At 34.2% G+C, this 12,758-nt stretch overlaps 2 protein-coding genes across 2 annotated transcripts; one reads left to right on the top strand and one right to left on the bottom strand.

Moving 5' to 3' along the window:
- Window positions 1-161: 161 nt before the first annotated feature.
- LOC106103875 (N-alpha-acetyltransferase 40) lies at window positions 162-12,322 on the top strand. Its single transcript, XM_013283788.1, has 5 exons — window positions 162-353; window positions 487-743; window positions 1,043-1,198; window positions 11,305-11,463; window positions 11,746-12,322. Exons 1-5 carry the CDS (start codon window positions 348-350, stop codon window positions 11,855-11,857), a joined length of 690 nt encoding a protein of 229 aa, XP_013139242.1. The 5' UTR covers window positions 162-347; the 3' UTR covers window positions 11,858-12,322.
- Window positions 1,826-9,561, bottom strand: LOC106103874 (UDP-glucuronosyltransferase 2C1-like). Its single transcript, XM_013283786.1, has 6 exons — window positions 9,344-9,561; window positions 5,487-5,954; window positions 5,241-5,411; window positions 4,069-4,300; window positions 3,746-3,965; window positions 1,826-2,254 (listed from the first exon to the last, which is right to left on the bottom strand). Exons 1-6 carry the CDS (start codon window positions 9,542-9,544, stop codon window positions 1,900-1,902), a joined length of 1,647 nt encoding a protein of 548 aa, XP_013139240.1. The 5' UTR covers window positions 9,545-9,561; the 3' UTR covers window positions 1,826-1,899.
- Window positions 12,323-12,758: the final 436 nt, after the last annotated feature.

Below are 12,758 nucleotides of genomic sequence, written 5' to 3' on the forward strand. Positions count from 1 at the left end.
GGATTATTGGGCCGTGCATTATCGGGTCGTACATTATAGGGACCCTTATTGACTTTTCGGGACTTTTTTAACCAAAAACTGTTTTCAATGATTTAAAGTTCGCTTTACTTCATTGTGATTGGTGAAATTTTGGTCTATTTAAGATTTTGACCAATAAGCACCTTAGAAACCAAGAAATCAAAATGGAAAAACGCTGAATATAAACAACGTCAAAATCACCGTGTTTTGTTAGCATTTTTCGATTATTTCCCGCCGCTTTAAAATAAAATTATGAATTATAAATGAAAAATACTGTGTTTATCATAAACACATATTAAATAATTAACTATTTTTAACAAAACACCAATATGGGAGTAAGTATTTCTATAAGTCTAAAATTTAACTTGGAACAAAAATTTGAAAGTTCAGATTGATTTGTTTTTTATTTCTACAATTCACATTTTCTTATCGTATATGAAACTTAAAAAAATCTTTAATGTTCTTTAGAAAAAATCAAATGCATCAACCAACAAAAGTAAGGAGAAGAGACAGGCGAGGAAATTGGAACAACGTCGAATAGCAGATGGCATGAACAGCGTGACTTCAGCAAACAAACTGACTGATCTGGCTACTTTATGTAGAGAACTATTGGTGTATCGTAATAAGGACATGGAAGTGGATATGTTCATACAAAGGGTTACTGAACTTGACAAGAATGTGCTGGACTGGGCTATTAATTTAACTGAAAAAAATATGAAAGAACTGTAAGTTTTATACATATAACCAAGCAGATAAAAGACCTTATTTTGAATGACATCTTGCATATTTTAAACAAAAATACTCTAATACAAAGCCCATTTTAATTTGTTTGGAAAAATAACAGGGGGTAGCAATAATATTTGTCTACTCTTTCATTGTCCATTTAGATTTTTTGAAAGTGTGTCCGGAGGTGGTTTTAATTTATTATTTTCTTTTTATAGACAGTATATTTGGCGTAAAATCTTCTTAAAGTTTATTTAAAAGTCGCTGGCCTGATTTCAAATTGATCTAAAATTATTTTCAGATATGAAACATGCGCTTGGGGCTGGAATCCCGATCGTAAAGTTGAAGAAATGACTGATGACTCCGCATGGTACCTGGTCGCTAAACAAAAAGACAAATTGTTGGCTTTCTCACACTTCAGATTCGATATGGATTTTGGTGAACCAGTCTTATATTGGTAAGTCAACATATTAACTGATCTTTACTAAGATACTATCCCATGCGGCTTTATCTGCATAAAACGATGAAAATTTTATTTTATTGTTTACATTTGTTAAATTATCAATAGCCAATATCAAAATGACATGACATTACAAACTGTGGCAATCTTCCTTGATGTTGGCAGCAACTTATGATCTCTTTCCCACATTACTGTTTTTATCCAAAACATTTACCCCCTAAGTTTAATGTCGTGAAAATATATAGCCTAAAGCGTAACATGTTATTAAAGAAAGAATTATTCAAAAATATGCTGTAATTGCTGACATCTTAGGCAAGAAAGAATTGTGTGTTTACGCTTTATTATAATAATATAGAAGTATAGATTAAAGTCGGTAAATCTTTCTTATATTGATTTAAAGTGAATTATGTGGCAGTTTCATGATAGCTATTGCAATAATATTTTATTTGATTACACAATAAGTATACACAATTACTGTTAGATGTTTACCATTTAAAGTTCACCTTGACATATTTTTCACTAAGAACAATATATTATTGCCTTGGAAATGCTTATTTGTTCCAAAGGAGATTGGAAAGTCTGAAGATCTGCAATCTTATCACAATTATAACATAAAAACAAATCTAGTAAATATCTTACACATTTATTATTTACATTTAAATATATAACAATGAAGCTACTAACACACTGACTTATTCTTAATTACCTTTAAATTTATATAACCAGATAAAGCAATGAAATAAACTTCTATTCCTTCTGAAAAGCCTGTTTTCAAATACAAGCTTTTCTTTAGGCCACCACCGAATACATCTTGTGCAAAGATATCGAAACATTAAGTGTAGAATGAACACTGTCAGTAGTGTTGCAGCTATGCTAATTGCTATTATATCTAATAATAAATATTGTATAAGAGACAAGTCTTGAGCAGGAGAGCGCATATGAGTAGCACCCTGATGTCTCAAGACATATTCAATCCAGTAGACAGCAGTTTCCAGAGGTGGTAGTGGTCTGTCTAGGAACTTGGCTTTTAATTTCATAGCATTCTGTTTATATCTGAAAAAAGTATAAGAATAGGTATTGTGAGATTGTACTATTTACTATTGCATTACACAAATATTGTTCATTGATTAACATTTTTAGTACAACTAGTGTAAAAAAGGTATTATTTTGTAGCAGAGTAATACTGTTCCATAAATAATAAATAATAAATAATAAATTGATTTAAATAATTAGAACCTCTATTGCCAACTCACCTAGAGTCAGCAATAGAGGTTCTTATTCTTCGATTTGTTCTTCAATTCTAATTCTTCTTCAATTAAGTGGTTTACTGATAGGCAATGCATCTGCAATTACCCATGGACGGTGGTCACTTCGCTATTTTAGCGTTATATAGTGGGTGCTTGCTTGTGTGCCGCTTATGTTAAAAAAAACTGGGTAAGAACCAAGGAGAGTTTATTCATAAAAGTAATCTATAATGAAGTAGGAGTCAAAGAACACTTTTAGAATTAACTAGCTGTTCCCGTGTGGCTCCATCCGCATGAAATTATGAAAATTTCATGTTATTGTTCATGTTTGTCAATTTCTTAATTGCAAATGTCAAAATGACATGACATGATGTCAAACCATGGCAACCTTGCTTGCTTGATGTTGGCAACAACTTATGGTCTCTTTCCCACATTAGGGTTTGTATCCAAAATATTTACTCCTAAGTTTAACGGCGTGAAAATATATAGCCTAAAGCGTGACCTAAGTGTAGGGCTTTTTAATAAAAAGGAGTTATTCAAAAACATGCTGTAATTGCTGACATCTTAGGCAACAAAGAAGTGTGTTTACGCTTTATTATAATAGTATAGATACAAGCCTGGTTAAAATGATTTGATGTTAACTGCTACACTAAGAGATAGATTTAGAAAATGAACTCTCAGTATGGTAAATCCTTTTGAGATTAATTAAATGCTTTTTAAGCGTCATTTATCTTCGCACTTCGCTTGTCTAGCTAATTAAGATTTGATTTTTTTATCAACAAAAAGAAATATTTTCTACGTGCATTAATTTATTGAAAGTTAATAAGGTTATCATGTCAACCTTTGTCGCTATACAAATAAAAAACATGATAATAGGTGCAATAGACTATGGTCATGCACTTGTGCTGTGATTGCATCTAGGACTGCTATGAGGCAATCGCTAATTTCCGTAAACCTTGACGTAAACCAAGATGGTATCGTAACCCAAACTGTGGTTCAAGAAATACTTTTGTAAAACCTAAGTTCCATATTATGATATTGACAAGTGAGGTATTGCGTGTTTATGCAACTTTTACTGAGTTGATTACTTTTACTACGCCGTCGTTCCTAATTATTTCTACAATTTATCATTGAGATGGTTACAAAATATCGTTGTTTACTTAATATTAAGACTTCAAACATGTTAAGAGTGCTGAGTAGAGGACCAACGATTGGTATGAAGTTACTTTCGTAGACGTGGTGTTAAATGTTGATACGTAAATGTGGCTTTTGTAAAGATTACACTTTGCTTGGTACTTACACTGGATTTTTTATCAAATCTTGTAGCGCTTCCCTCCAGCTTTCTTTGTTCGAATCTTTGAGGGTGAGAGTGAGTGCGACGCCGCGGTCTCGCATGGCGCGGCCGTTGAGCGCCTGGTCGGCGTACAGGGGTACGGTTAGCATCGGCACACCGCACGCCACCGCTTCCTGCGTGCCTAGTAGACCACCATGAGATACAAACAGCTTGGTGTTTGGGTGACCTAAGAAAATAAAATTTATAGATACGTATAATTGAAAACACTGTGATCGCCATTTCGTGTGTAATTGTTGTAATGTTTTTGTCTTTTATGTATTAAATCTTACATAATGTTCTGTACTGCGGTATCCAGTCCATTGTATAAACGTTGTCTGGTACAGTGATATTTCTCGCTAACATTCTTTTGTTCATTTTCACCAGCACCGTCTGAGGTAGTTCTGACAACACATCGAATATTTGCTCCAATTTATTCTTGGGTATTGTCTCTATTCTTGACATAGATCCAAAACTCCAGTACACCACGCCACGATACGATTTGTCCAGAATGGTCTTCAGTTCCTGAAATTAACGAAACGTTTAAATAAACAAATATTCGACCTTCATGACTTAAAAAAAGAGAATAGCTATTCTAGTAGAATAGTATGTATTTTTATGTTTTTAGTGAAATTTTAAACTAGGTCAAAGCATCTGAATGCAAATTTCTTGGTAACAAGTCCAATAGTGCAATTCGGATGTAACGGTATAATTTATTCAACATTATCAAGTCGCAATGGGCCTAGGGTCGAGGGTCGGCGCGATAGGCGGATTCCCTTCTGCATTATGTTTTATGTGGGTTAATAGTTATTTAACAGAATAGATTGTTACTTATGAAACTGTCTAGTAAACAATATCTTTATCTAACCTTCAGCGATTTAAAAGATTAGTATTTTAAATAACAATTACTCCAGTTGGTCCCGCGAAGTAGACAGCATCAAACATAACAATGTGTTTTATTTTTAATGTAACAAACTTATATGAGGAATTTTAGCTAACACTTCCACAATTTTTCGCTAGTCATCAATTCAGAGTTAGCCTACGCTAATATTCCTATTTTCCTTGTTTTTTCTGCATCAGTAAACGCATGTCTAACAGATAACCCTTCAATACCATGTCTGCAAACTATTAGATTTCACCTTCGGCGACCCTATCCAATATTCTGCAGTAATTTTCTTCGTCTCTTTTTCCTTATTTATCGTATCTTTAATAATGTTTCAATTGGCTTTTATGTAATAAATGATATCAATTACATAAACTCTTATACGAGTACATTCTAATGAATGAGTTAGTGATATAGTATATTACAGAGTACTTTACCGTAACTTCTTCAAACATTTTTGAGAACACAACTAGCCAAGAAAAACGGTATTTTCTTATTTGGGAAGAACAATTGACGACATCCCGATACATCAATAACAAAGTACTTTGATACTATTAATAGTTAGTATAATTTTTCTCTTACCCTGGGCATTGTTTGTGAGTCATCCAAATGCAGTCCCCCCACTTCCACTAGTGCAGGTACCAATGGTCGAACTTCGTTTATACTGAAATGACTGTTGGACAACACTAGACTGTAATTCTTAGCTAATTCTTCCAACTTCGGTCCAGGACCAAATAGACGATCCGCTATCAGCTGTAACAATAACTTGTTTTTTGTATCTGTGACGGATATTATAGATTGAAAATATAAATAAAAAAAATAAGTTACCTGCGATGGCATTTGCGATTTGTATTGGTACAAAAGCTTAGACCATAAAACCGCTAATGTGTTCATCATCCGTTCCCATAGCGACATTTGCTGTCCGTAACTCATCATATAAGCTGGTACATAAGATGTTGCTTCTGGATTACCCAGTTGTTCGTTTACCCATGGTAGGGGTACGCTTGATAGTACTCCGACTATTGGAGCTTGAAACCTTCTACCGAATGGTAAAAAGCATTCGCTTCCGAACACTTCCACGATAACCAGGTCAAAACTGAGCGTAGAATTCACTAAAGCTTTAACTGCGGGTAGCTGAGAAACTGTCTCGCAAGCGTGGACGCATTCTTTCATTATCTGCTCCAAGTTTCGAATAAAGTGTGGTTTCAAAGTGTTATGTTGTCTCGTCAAATTGTTGGTTATTTCCGGGATCGTACCGGCCAGACTTATTTCTTCTACATTCGGTGGTGGGTTTTTCTGGAACAATTACTTAATAATAATAAATGTACAGAGAACAATATTTTTTAATTAGTAAAAGATATTGTTATCTATATCTTTACTTCTATAATTAATATTATAAAGAGACAAGAAATACATCAAAAACTACTGGCCCGATTTCGAATTCTTTCACCATTAAAAAGCTACGTTATCAATAAGTAAAATAGGCTGTTTTGTTTATTTTTCTTAATTCCACACGCACTTTAATAAAACGGTGGTGGACAGAGAGTGCGGACGGGAGCGCGTGCCGTGCGAGATAATTGCGCAGACGCAGGGTCGGAGGGCGAAGGGCGCGGTATCATGTAAGCCACACATGCTGCGCCGCTAACTACATTACTATCGTTATATCATCCTTATCGTACCACACTAGATCGTTTCATTGTCTTAAACGTGCAACTAATGCCAACATTGAATAGGATTTCATTTAACATTAAAGTTCAAAGCATCAAAATAATTATGCCAGATAATATAAAAGCTTCAGTCGTAAAGATATTGTATTCTTAACTATAGTAGGATAGTAGCGTTTATAAGTGGACATTACATTTTTCGGTCATATAATTCCCATCAATTGCGCACTACTATAATATAACGATATCAACACGTTTACATAAACAGGGCCATTTCGTCAATTAGTGCTATACAAACAGTTTATAATCTGTTGTGAATGACACCTATATCAACCGCCAAAGTTGTTCCACTCTATTGATAAAGCAGGTTATTGCATTTTTCATTAAAAATGAATTAAAAATGCCTAAGGAGCTAAAGATAATGTTATGCAATCTTTTTCGTTTGTTTGGCAGAGCGGGGTCTGTTGAGACACAGGGTCAAGTGCACCACCACCATGTAATCGATATTTACGAGTTGGTGGTATATGAAACGATGGGACGAGGGATATTACAATGGCTTTCTTAATTTCTAGGATATTTAAATAATAATTATGTATGTAAACAATGTTAACAAGTTTATTGACACAACGATTTCAAATTACCATAAAAGATAGTTCGGTGCCACAGAACGTGTTAAGGTTAGTGAAAATATTTATGCCACGGAATTGGAACACCAGTCGTTAAAACTAGATAAACAAAGCTTTGCGAAACATTTGTTTTACTTTGAGTATGCCGGCGAGTGCAGATTAGACAATTAATTGTATTAATTACGTTTACGTCGTTATCCAACGAGAGCAATGACCCGTTATTCTAAACTAATAACCTATGATAATAGACGAAGCGTGTGAAACAATTCGTACACGTATATACTACTTGTTAATTCAAATAAAATTGTTTTTTCTAAGTATAAGGGATCATAGGTGCCATCTTCGACTCTTAATTCTGCAATGTTTTTCGGGACTATACTTTTTTCAATGAAGTAGTGTTGCAACGAATCGGGAAAAAACATGGAATATTAAAAACAATAAAAACGAGAAAGAGTACCTTGGCCAAATAATGAGAGGCAAAAAATATCAATTATTACAGTTAATTATACGAGGGCAGATACAAGGAAAAGGAATCCAGGAAGAAGACATACATCTTGCCTTAAAAATCTGCCATCACCATCACAATAACCAGCTCACTATACATCCCCACCGAGGGACTCGGAGCCTACACTAATAAGGGGGGACTAGGCCACAGTCAACCACGCTGGCCCAGTACGGGTTGGTTGACTTTATACATATTTTTGAATTTCTTCGCCGAAATGTGCAGGTTGCATCACGATGTTTTCTTTCGTCGTAAGAACATCGGATAAATTATGTACATATGAAAAATCGAAAATCACATTGGTACACGGCGGTATTCGAACCTAAGACCTGTAGATTACAAGTCAAGTGCTTAAACCACTGAGCCGGCAACGCTCAAATCTGCCTAAAAAATTGCGCCTGTGGTTAAATAAAAGCACACGTTCCTTATTAAGAGCAGCAGTGTGAAAGGTTCAAGTCATAATGGTTGCCCACCTCCGTTAGAAGATGGCCCATTTAATTTTCCTTGCTGACTTTCTAAAGTTGAAATAAATAGCATTAAATGTGGTTATTTTAATTTAACGACTTAATCCTACCAAAGATTAGATATTTTCTATGTAGTCTCTAGATCTGCGCTTTCGTGTTATATATTTACATAAAATTTTACGTTTTACTAGATAAACGGTTCGACCACCCTCGTTATCTATAATAAACCACCCGGACTTTTGCATTATATCTCTGTCCTTACGTTGACCGGTGTCGGTTGATCGTAGCGCACGCACGAATTAATGCATTGAACTCGAATCGATTGATAAGCGGCTCTTTTAATTATTATTGTGTTACCTATAAAAACTGATAGCTTGTAAATTATATAATCAACTTGTGGTCATTAAATGATACGAGTCAACGTTTGCAGTACAGGCAGAGTTAGAAAGTGCGTGCACCCAGAAGTCGTTATACTATGCAAGTGATACGAAGCAACTACACTTATGATATAAAGCAGATTAACTATTGAGTCAGTGGTGGTTATTCTGCGGTAGATCGAAACACTTCATGAAGTTAATTTGTTCAGTTCCATCGACTTCGTAGTTCCCTTTTATACGGATAAACTACTGATTTTTGAACGCTAAGTCGAAGTTCAGGGTATTTCTTATTAAAAATAATAGATTATTCAAAGCACTTGATTTTGGTTAGGTAAAGATAGTAAGGATTAAGAGTGTACTGCGACGTTAAGTCCGACTAAGCATAAAACCATTACTGTCAATTCTTTATAAAGATTCTTCAGTTATCTTTCATCCAATTTTTGATTTATCAACGCAGTTATGCCTGTTTTTACTAAAGGAATATTTGTTCTAATTCCTACTCTCATTATTTGTATTTGCTTATAATTATAACATTACATAAATACATCGCGATGTATAATTTGAGAATCAAAGCACATAATAACAAGCAGACCTAAAATTCTGCGCATTCCCGATATTATACTACAATGTTTACTTGTTTATATTAAATTTTATACAAATTTGCACTATGCGTTGATTAATGAGTTCATCATTTCGTTCTACCTATTTTGTTTATCATATAATTTTTAAACATAACTATTGAATATCGCTTTCTTTACATATAAAGTTCAAACCTCGGGTTAGGAACCTATAACAGACAATGGGTTGGTGATAATAGTACCGATTGCTATCCGCAACCTTGAACAAACTTGGCATCTAGTAAATTAGTGTATAGAGACGGTTCCTTACTTAATCTTAAGGATTATTATTAGGTCGATGGAAGTTATGTCATAAGCTTTCACAGCCATGATGTATTATCCAATTATTTTAGGAGACCATCTGGATTGTATGTTAAGTATTTTATTATAATTATAGAAAAAATATTATCTGGTAAATACCAAAGCTATACATACCATGGGGAAGTGTGTCAGTACAGTGATATGGTGTTGTCGTTTAGCGAGCGCTTCAATGAGCCGGCCGTACATTGCGTAGTGGCTTCTAGTGTTGGTGGGCAGCACTGCCAGGAGGCGGGCAGCGTGCGCCGCCGCACAGAGTACCACCAACAGCCAGAGCGACCGCGCCTGCATCTCACTGCCGTCTGCCGCGGATTGCATTCTCGCCGACCGAGCCCGCCGCAGCCGCGTGCACCTTGCACCGATAACGGATGACGTTGTCCAACAAATGCCACGCACCAAACTGCGTGTCACACCATCTAACCTTTACCTCTCTCTCAACAAGACTTTCAGGCGACAGTACCACTGGTTCCTCTTCCAACGAAGTTGGTTCGGTAGTACAAGATTTTTCGTCTTCCATCAATGTTCCAAGATTTGTGATACATGTGTAACATTCTTTCAACTCGTTAGATGAAATATTAATTATGTACTCATATTTATGTGGACCAGTGATTTATCAACTTTCTTATTGTAAGTGCAATTTCTCGGCGTGTAACTAGCATGATGTGTCCGTATTTAAGCTAATAAGTTACAATCCAATACGACTTTTTCCCTCAAAGTAACTAATTCTAATCAAATAACAATTATCCTTTGTCGCTTATTTAAATTTTCTAATATTTTTATTACTACGATAACACGAAATTCGTGTCATATTATGTTATTCGAAACAATATAAAGTGTGATTCAACTGAAATATTTTGGACTTTACAAGTTGCAGCTTGAAAAATATTCTATTCTTTATAGTGAAAAATAATTTCGATTTTGCATAGATCGAAATGTTGTAGTAGGTCGTGAATGAACTTGAAAATGTCGGATTGCACGTAGGTATGTCTTTCATTATCTTATTTTATTTCTCTTAATTGGTAGAACGCTATCTGTTGCTAAGAAGTCGTGTATCACACCACTGTTGCATTTACTGAACGAATCCGGTTTATTTCAATTTATTAAAAATACAACTGTTTATTTTTTTTTACCTTGCCGAAATTTTATGCTCTATGCATCTTAGAATACTATGCCTGATGCGTTTAAGTTTAGACACATCTTTTCCAACGTCTATCACGAGGTAATGGTGAAAGGTCTTTAACTTAACGAAGTTGAACATTTTCTAAATTTTCGAGAGATCATACTTATTTTGAAACATTTCTCCATTGAAAATAAAATCATCAAAAGACGCGGAGCATAGCAACTTTACATGTTTTAGCTTTGTATCAAAACTTATAATATCTTTTGAGCAATGTAAGGAAATAACTAGGATATAATATTGTATTTTCCGATACTGATTGCTCATTAATTACATAAAATGTTCAGCGATATTTACGCGCTGTTTATATCAATCTAGAATTATTAACAAGAACTTGATTAGAAATAAGAGTCTTGTGACATAACTGTTTATCGTTCTTAATAAGTATTTATCCAACTCCGTTACCAAGAACCGTTCATATTGTTTACTTCTAATAAAATTAAGAGAAACATCAATCAATATTTTCCCAGATTTTGTTTTCTGGGAAGTGCAAAAGTCAAACATTTCTGGGCTAGTATGGGTTCATTAATTTGAAAGGTACTGGTTTTAGAAACAAAAGATTTTAAGTATCGAACGGTTGTGCGCAGAGGTATTTGATAACTTGAACATTGTGTAGATTCCTAATATTAAATCTACACTAAGCGTAGAATCCCGTAGTGAGCCGAGTGCTGCATTGGAGCTACAGATGTTCAGTTTTTACTGACAGTTAAAATTTTACCTATACCCACAGTCTTAAATGAACAATTCGTCTATTCATTTAAAACTAAAGGGTCCTTTCCTTAAGAACCTATAAGATAAGTTTTAATAAAGTCGTATAAAATGTCTATTTCGATACTTTGAGTTCACGTCAGTATTCAAGAGTGCTTCAATAAGAGGTAAGTGATTGATTGTTTTCTTTCAGTTACGAAGTGCAGGTTGAGGCGGACGGCCGCCGGCGTGGGCTGGGCCAGCGCGTGCTCAGCGTGCTTGAAAAATTGGCTCACGCGACGCGCATGCGCTGCGTGCGGCTCACTGCGCTCACACACAATCCCTCCGCTTCCGCCTTCTTCAGGGCTTGCGGGTTAGTTGTACAGTAATATTGTCTTCATATATCTCATAAAAATTTCAATGTCGTGAAAGTTAGTATTCTTTAACGCTCTTTTCATAAGGTCGTTGGATCTTCTCATGCTTTTTTATGAACATTGGTTTCATTAGCGACTATTTCATTAACTACCAGGTATTCTTTTGTTTTTATTATCCTTTTGACATCTCTAAGTTACATTTTCTTTCAATATTTATTCTGTCATACAATTTAAAGTTGTAGGTATTTTTTTTACTTCAGTTTCTATTTCATTTGTTACAGTTACAGTCTGGATGACACGAGTCCGTCCATAGAAGAGGCGACGCATTACGAAATACTCAGCAAAGCGACAATGGAAAGTGAAGGAGGAACCGATCCCCCGATAGCTTCTTAGTACATATTATTAGTTGTATTAAAATAAGATCTAAAGAAACATAGAAGTAATTGCACATTCAGATTCTATTTATTTCAATAGTGACTTTTTTAAGTTTAAGTTTTCATTACACCGCCACCTTTGTAGTCGATATGAGATTCTCGGGAATAAATAGCCATAGAGTAATTAGTTCTGTATAAAAAAATAGTCGATAGAGACTGAAATCCTCATTTTCAAATCATAATTATTATGGCAAAATTTTTGAAAATATTATATTGTAGTTAAATTTGTTTCGTCTTTATCTTCTAAAGTTTACCCTTTCTAGTAAAACAGCATCACAAGTACAATTAGATAAATACAATTTAACTTAATATTATTCTGCAATTTGTGACCTCAATAATAAAACAAAAACTTTTTAATTCCTCAAGTAATACTACTTTTAAAAGGACGTAAATAAATAATAGATAAATAAAGATTTCGAGTTAATATTACCTGGTTTTATTTTTATTTAGAGCTCTTTTCCTAAAACGTGGATCTAATGACATATGTTAAATTAAAAAAAAATAGTTTAAAATGTATTTATAACATTTTAATAAAATAAACATTAAGGGGCAGTACTACCAAATTCTCGTAAATTGCCTGATAATAATCAAACAGATAAAATACGTGACGGAAATATAGGACTTTTTTGTTTCACAATTCAAGATACCGATAAATAAGAACCTGGTAGTTAGTAAAAGCGGCAACGTCGCAAGGACGCTTAAAAGATCATATACGGGCAGTTTTGTAAAAAGCTTTATTTTTCATGTTAAGATAAATCTTTCCTATTTTTTGCTAAAAATTTCTTTAAAAAGATTGTATACAATATATGCTAAGTATTAAAAAAAATCACTTATTTATTTTAATATTTGGTTAAAAATAA

The sequence above is a fragment of the Papilio polytes genome, unplaced genomic scaffold (assembly GCF_000836215.1).
Source record: "Papilio polytes unplaced genomic scaffold, Ppol_1.0 DF823699.1, whole genome shotgun sequence".
Taxonomy (NCBI): Eukaryota; Metazoa; Arthropoda; class Insecta; order Lepidoptera; family Papilionidae; genus Papilio; species Papilio polytes.

Bases quoted from the DNA above. Each gene is read 5' to 3' on its own strand.
- LOC106103874 (XM_013283786.1), bottom strand. From the start codon at position 9,544: ATGCAATCCGCGGCAGACGGCAGTGAGATGCAGGCGCGGTCGCTCTGG. The intron at 5,955-9,343 runs GTATGTATAGCT...TAATTGTTCCAG, and splicing joins TACTGACACACTTCCCCATG to AAAAACCCACCACCGAATGT. The intron at 5,412-5,486 runs GTAACTTATTTT...TTATTGTTACAG, and splicing joins AATCGCAAATGCCATCGCAG to CTGATAGCGGATCGTCTATT.
- LOC106103875 (XM_013283788.1), top strand. The intron at 744-1,042 runs GTAAGTTTTATA...AATTATTTTCAG, and splicing joins GAAAAAAATATGAAAGAACT to ATATGAAACATGCGCTTGGG. The intron at 11,464-11,745 runs GTTAGTTGTACA...CATTTGTTACAG, and splicing joins GCCTTCTTCAGGGCTTGCGG to TTACAGTCTGGATGACACGA.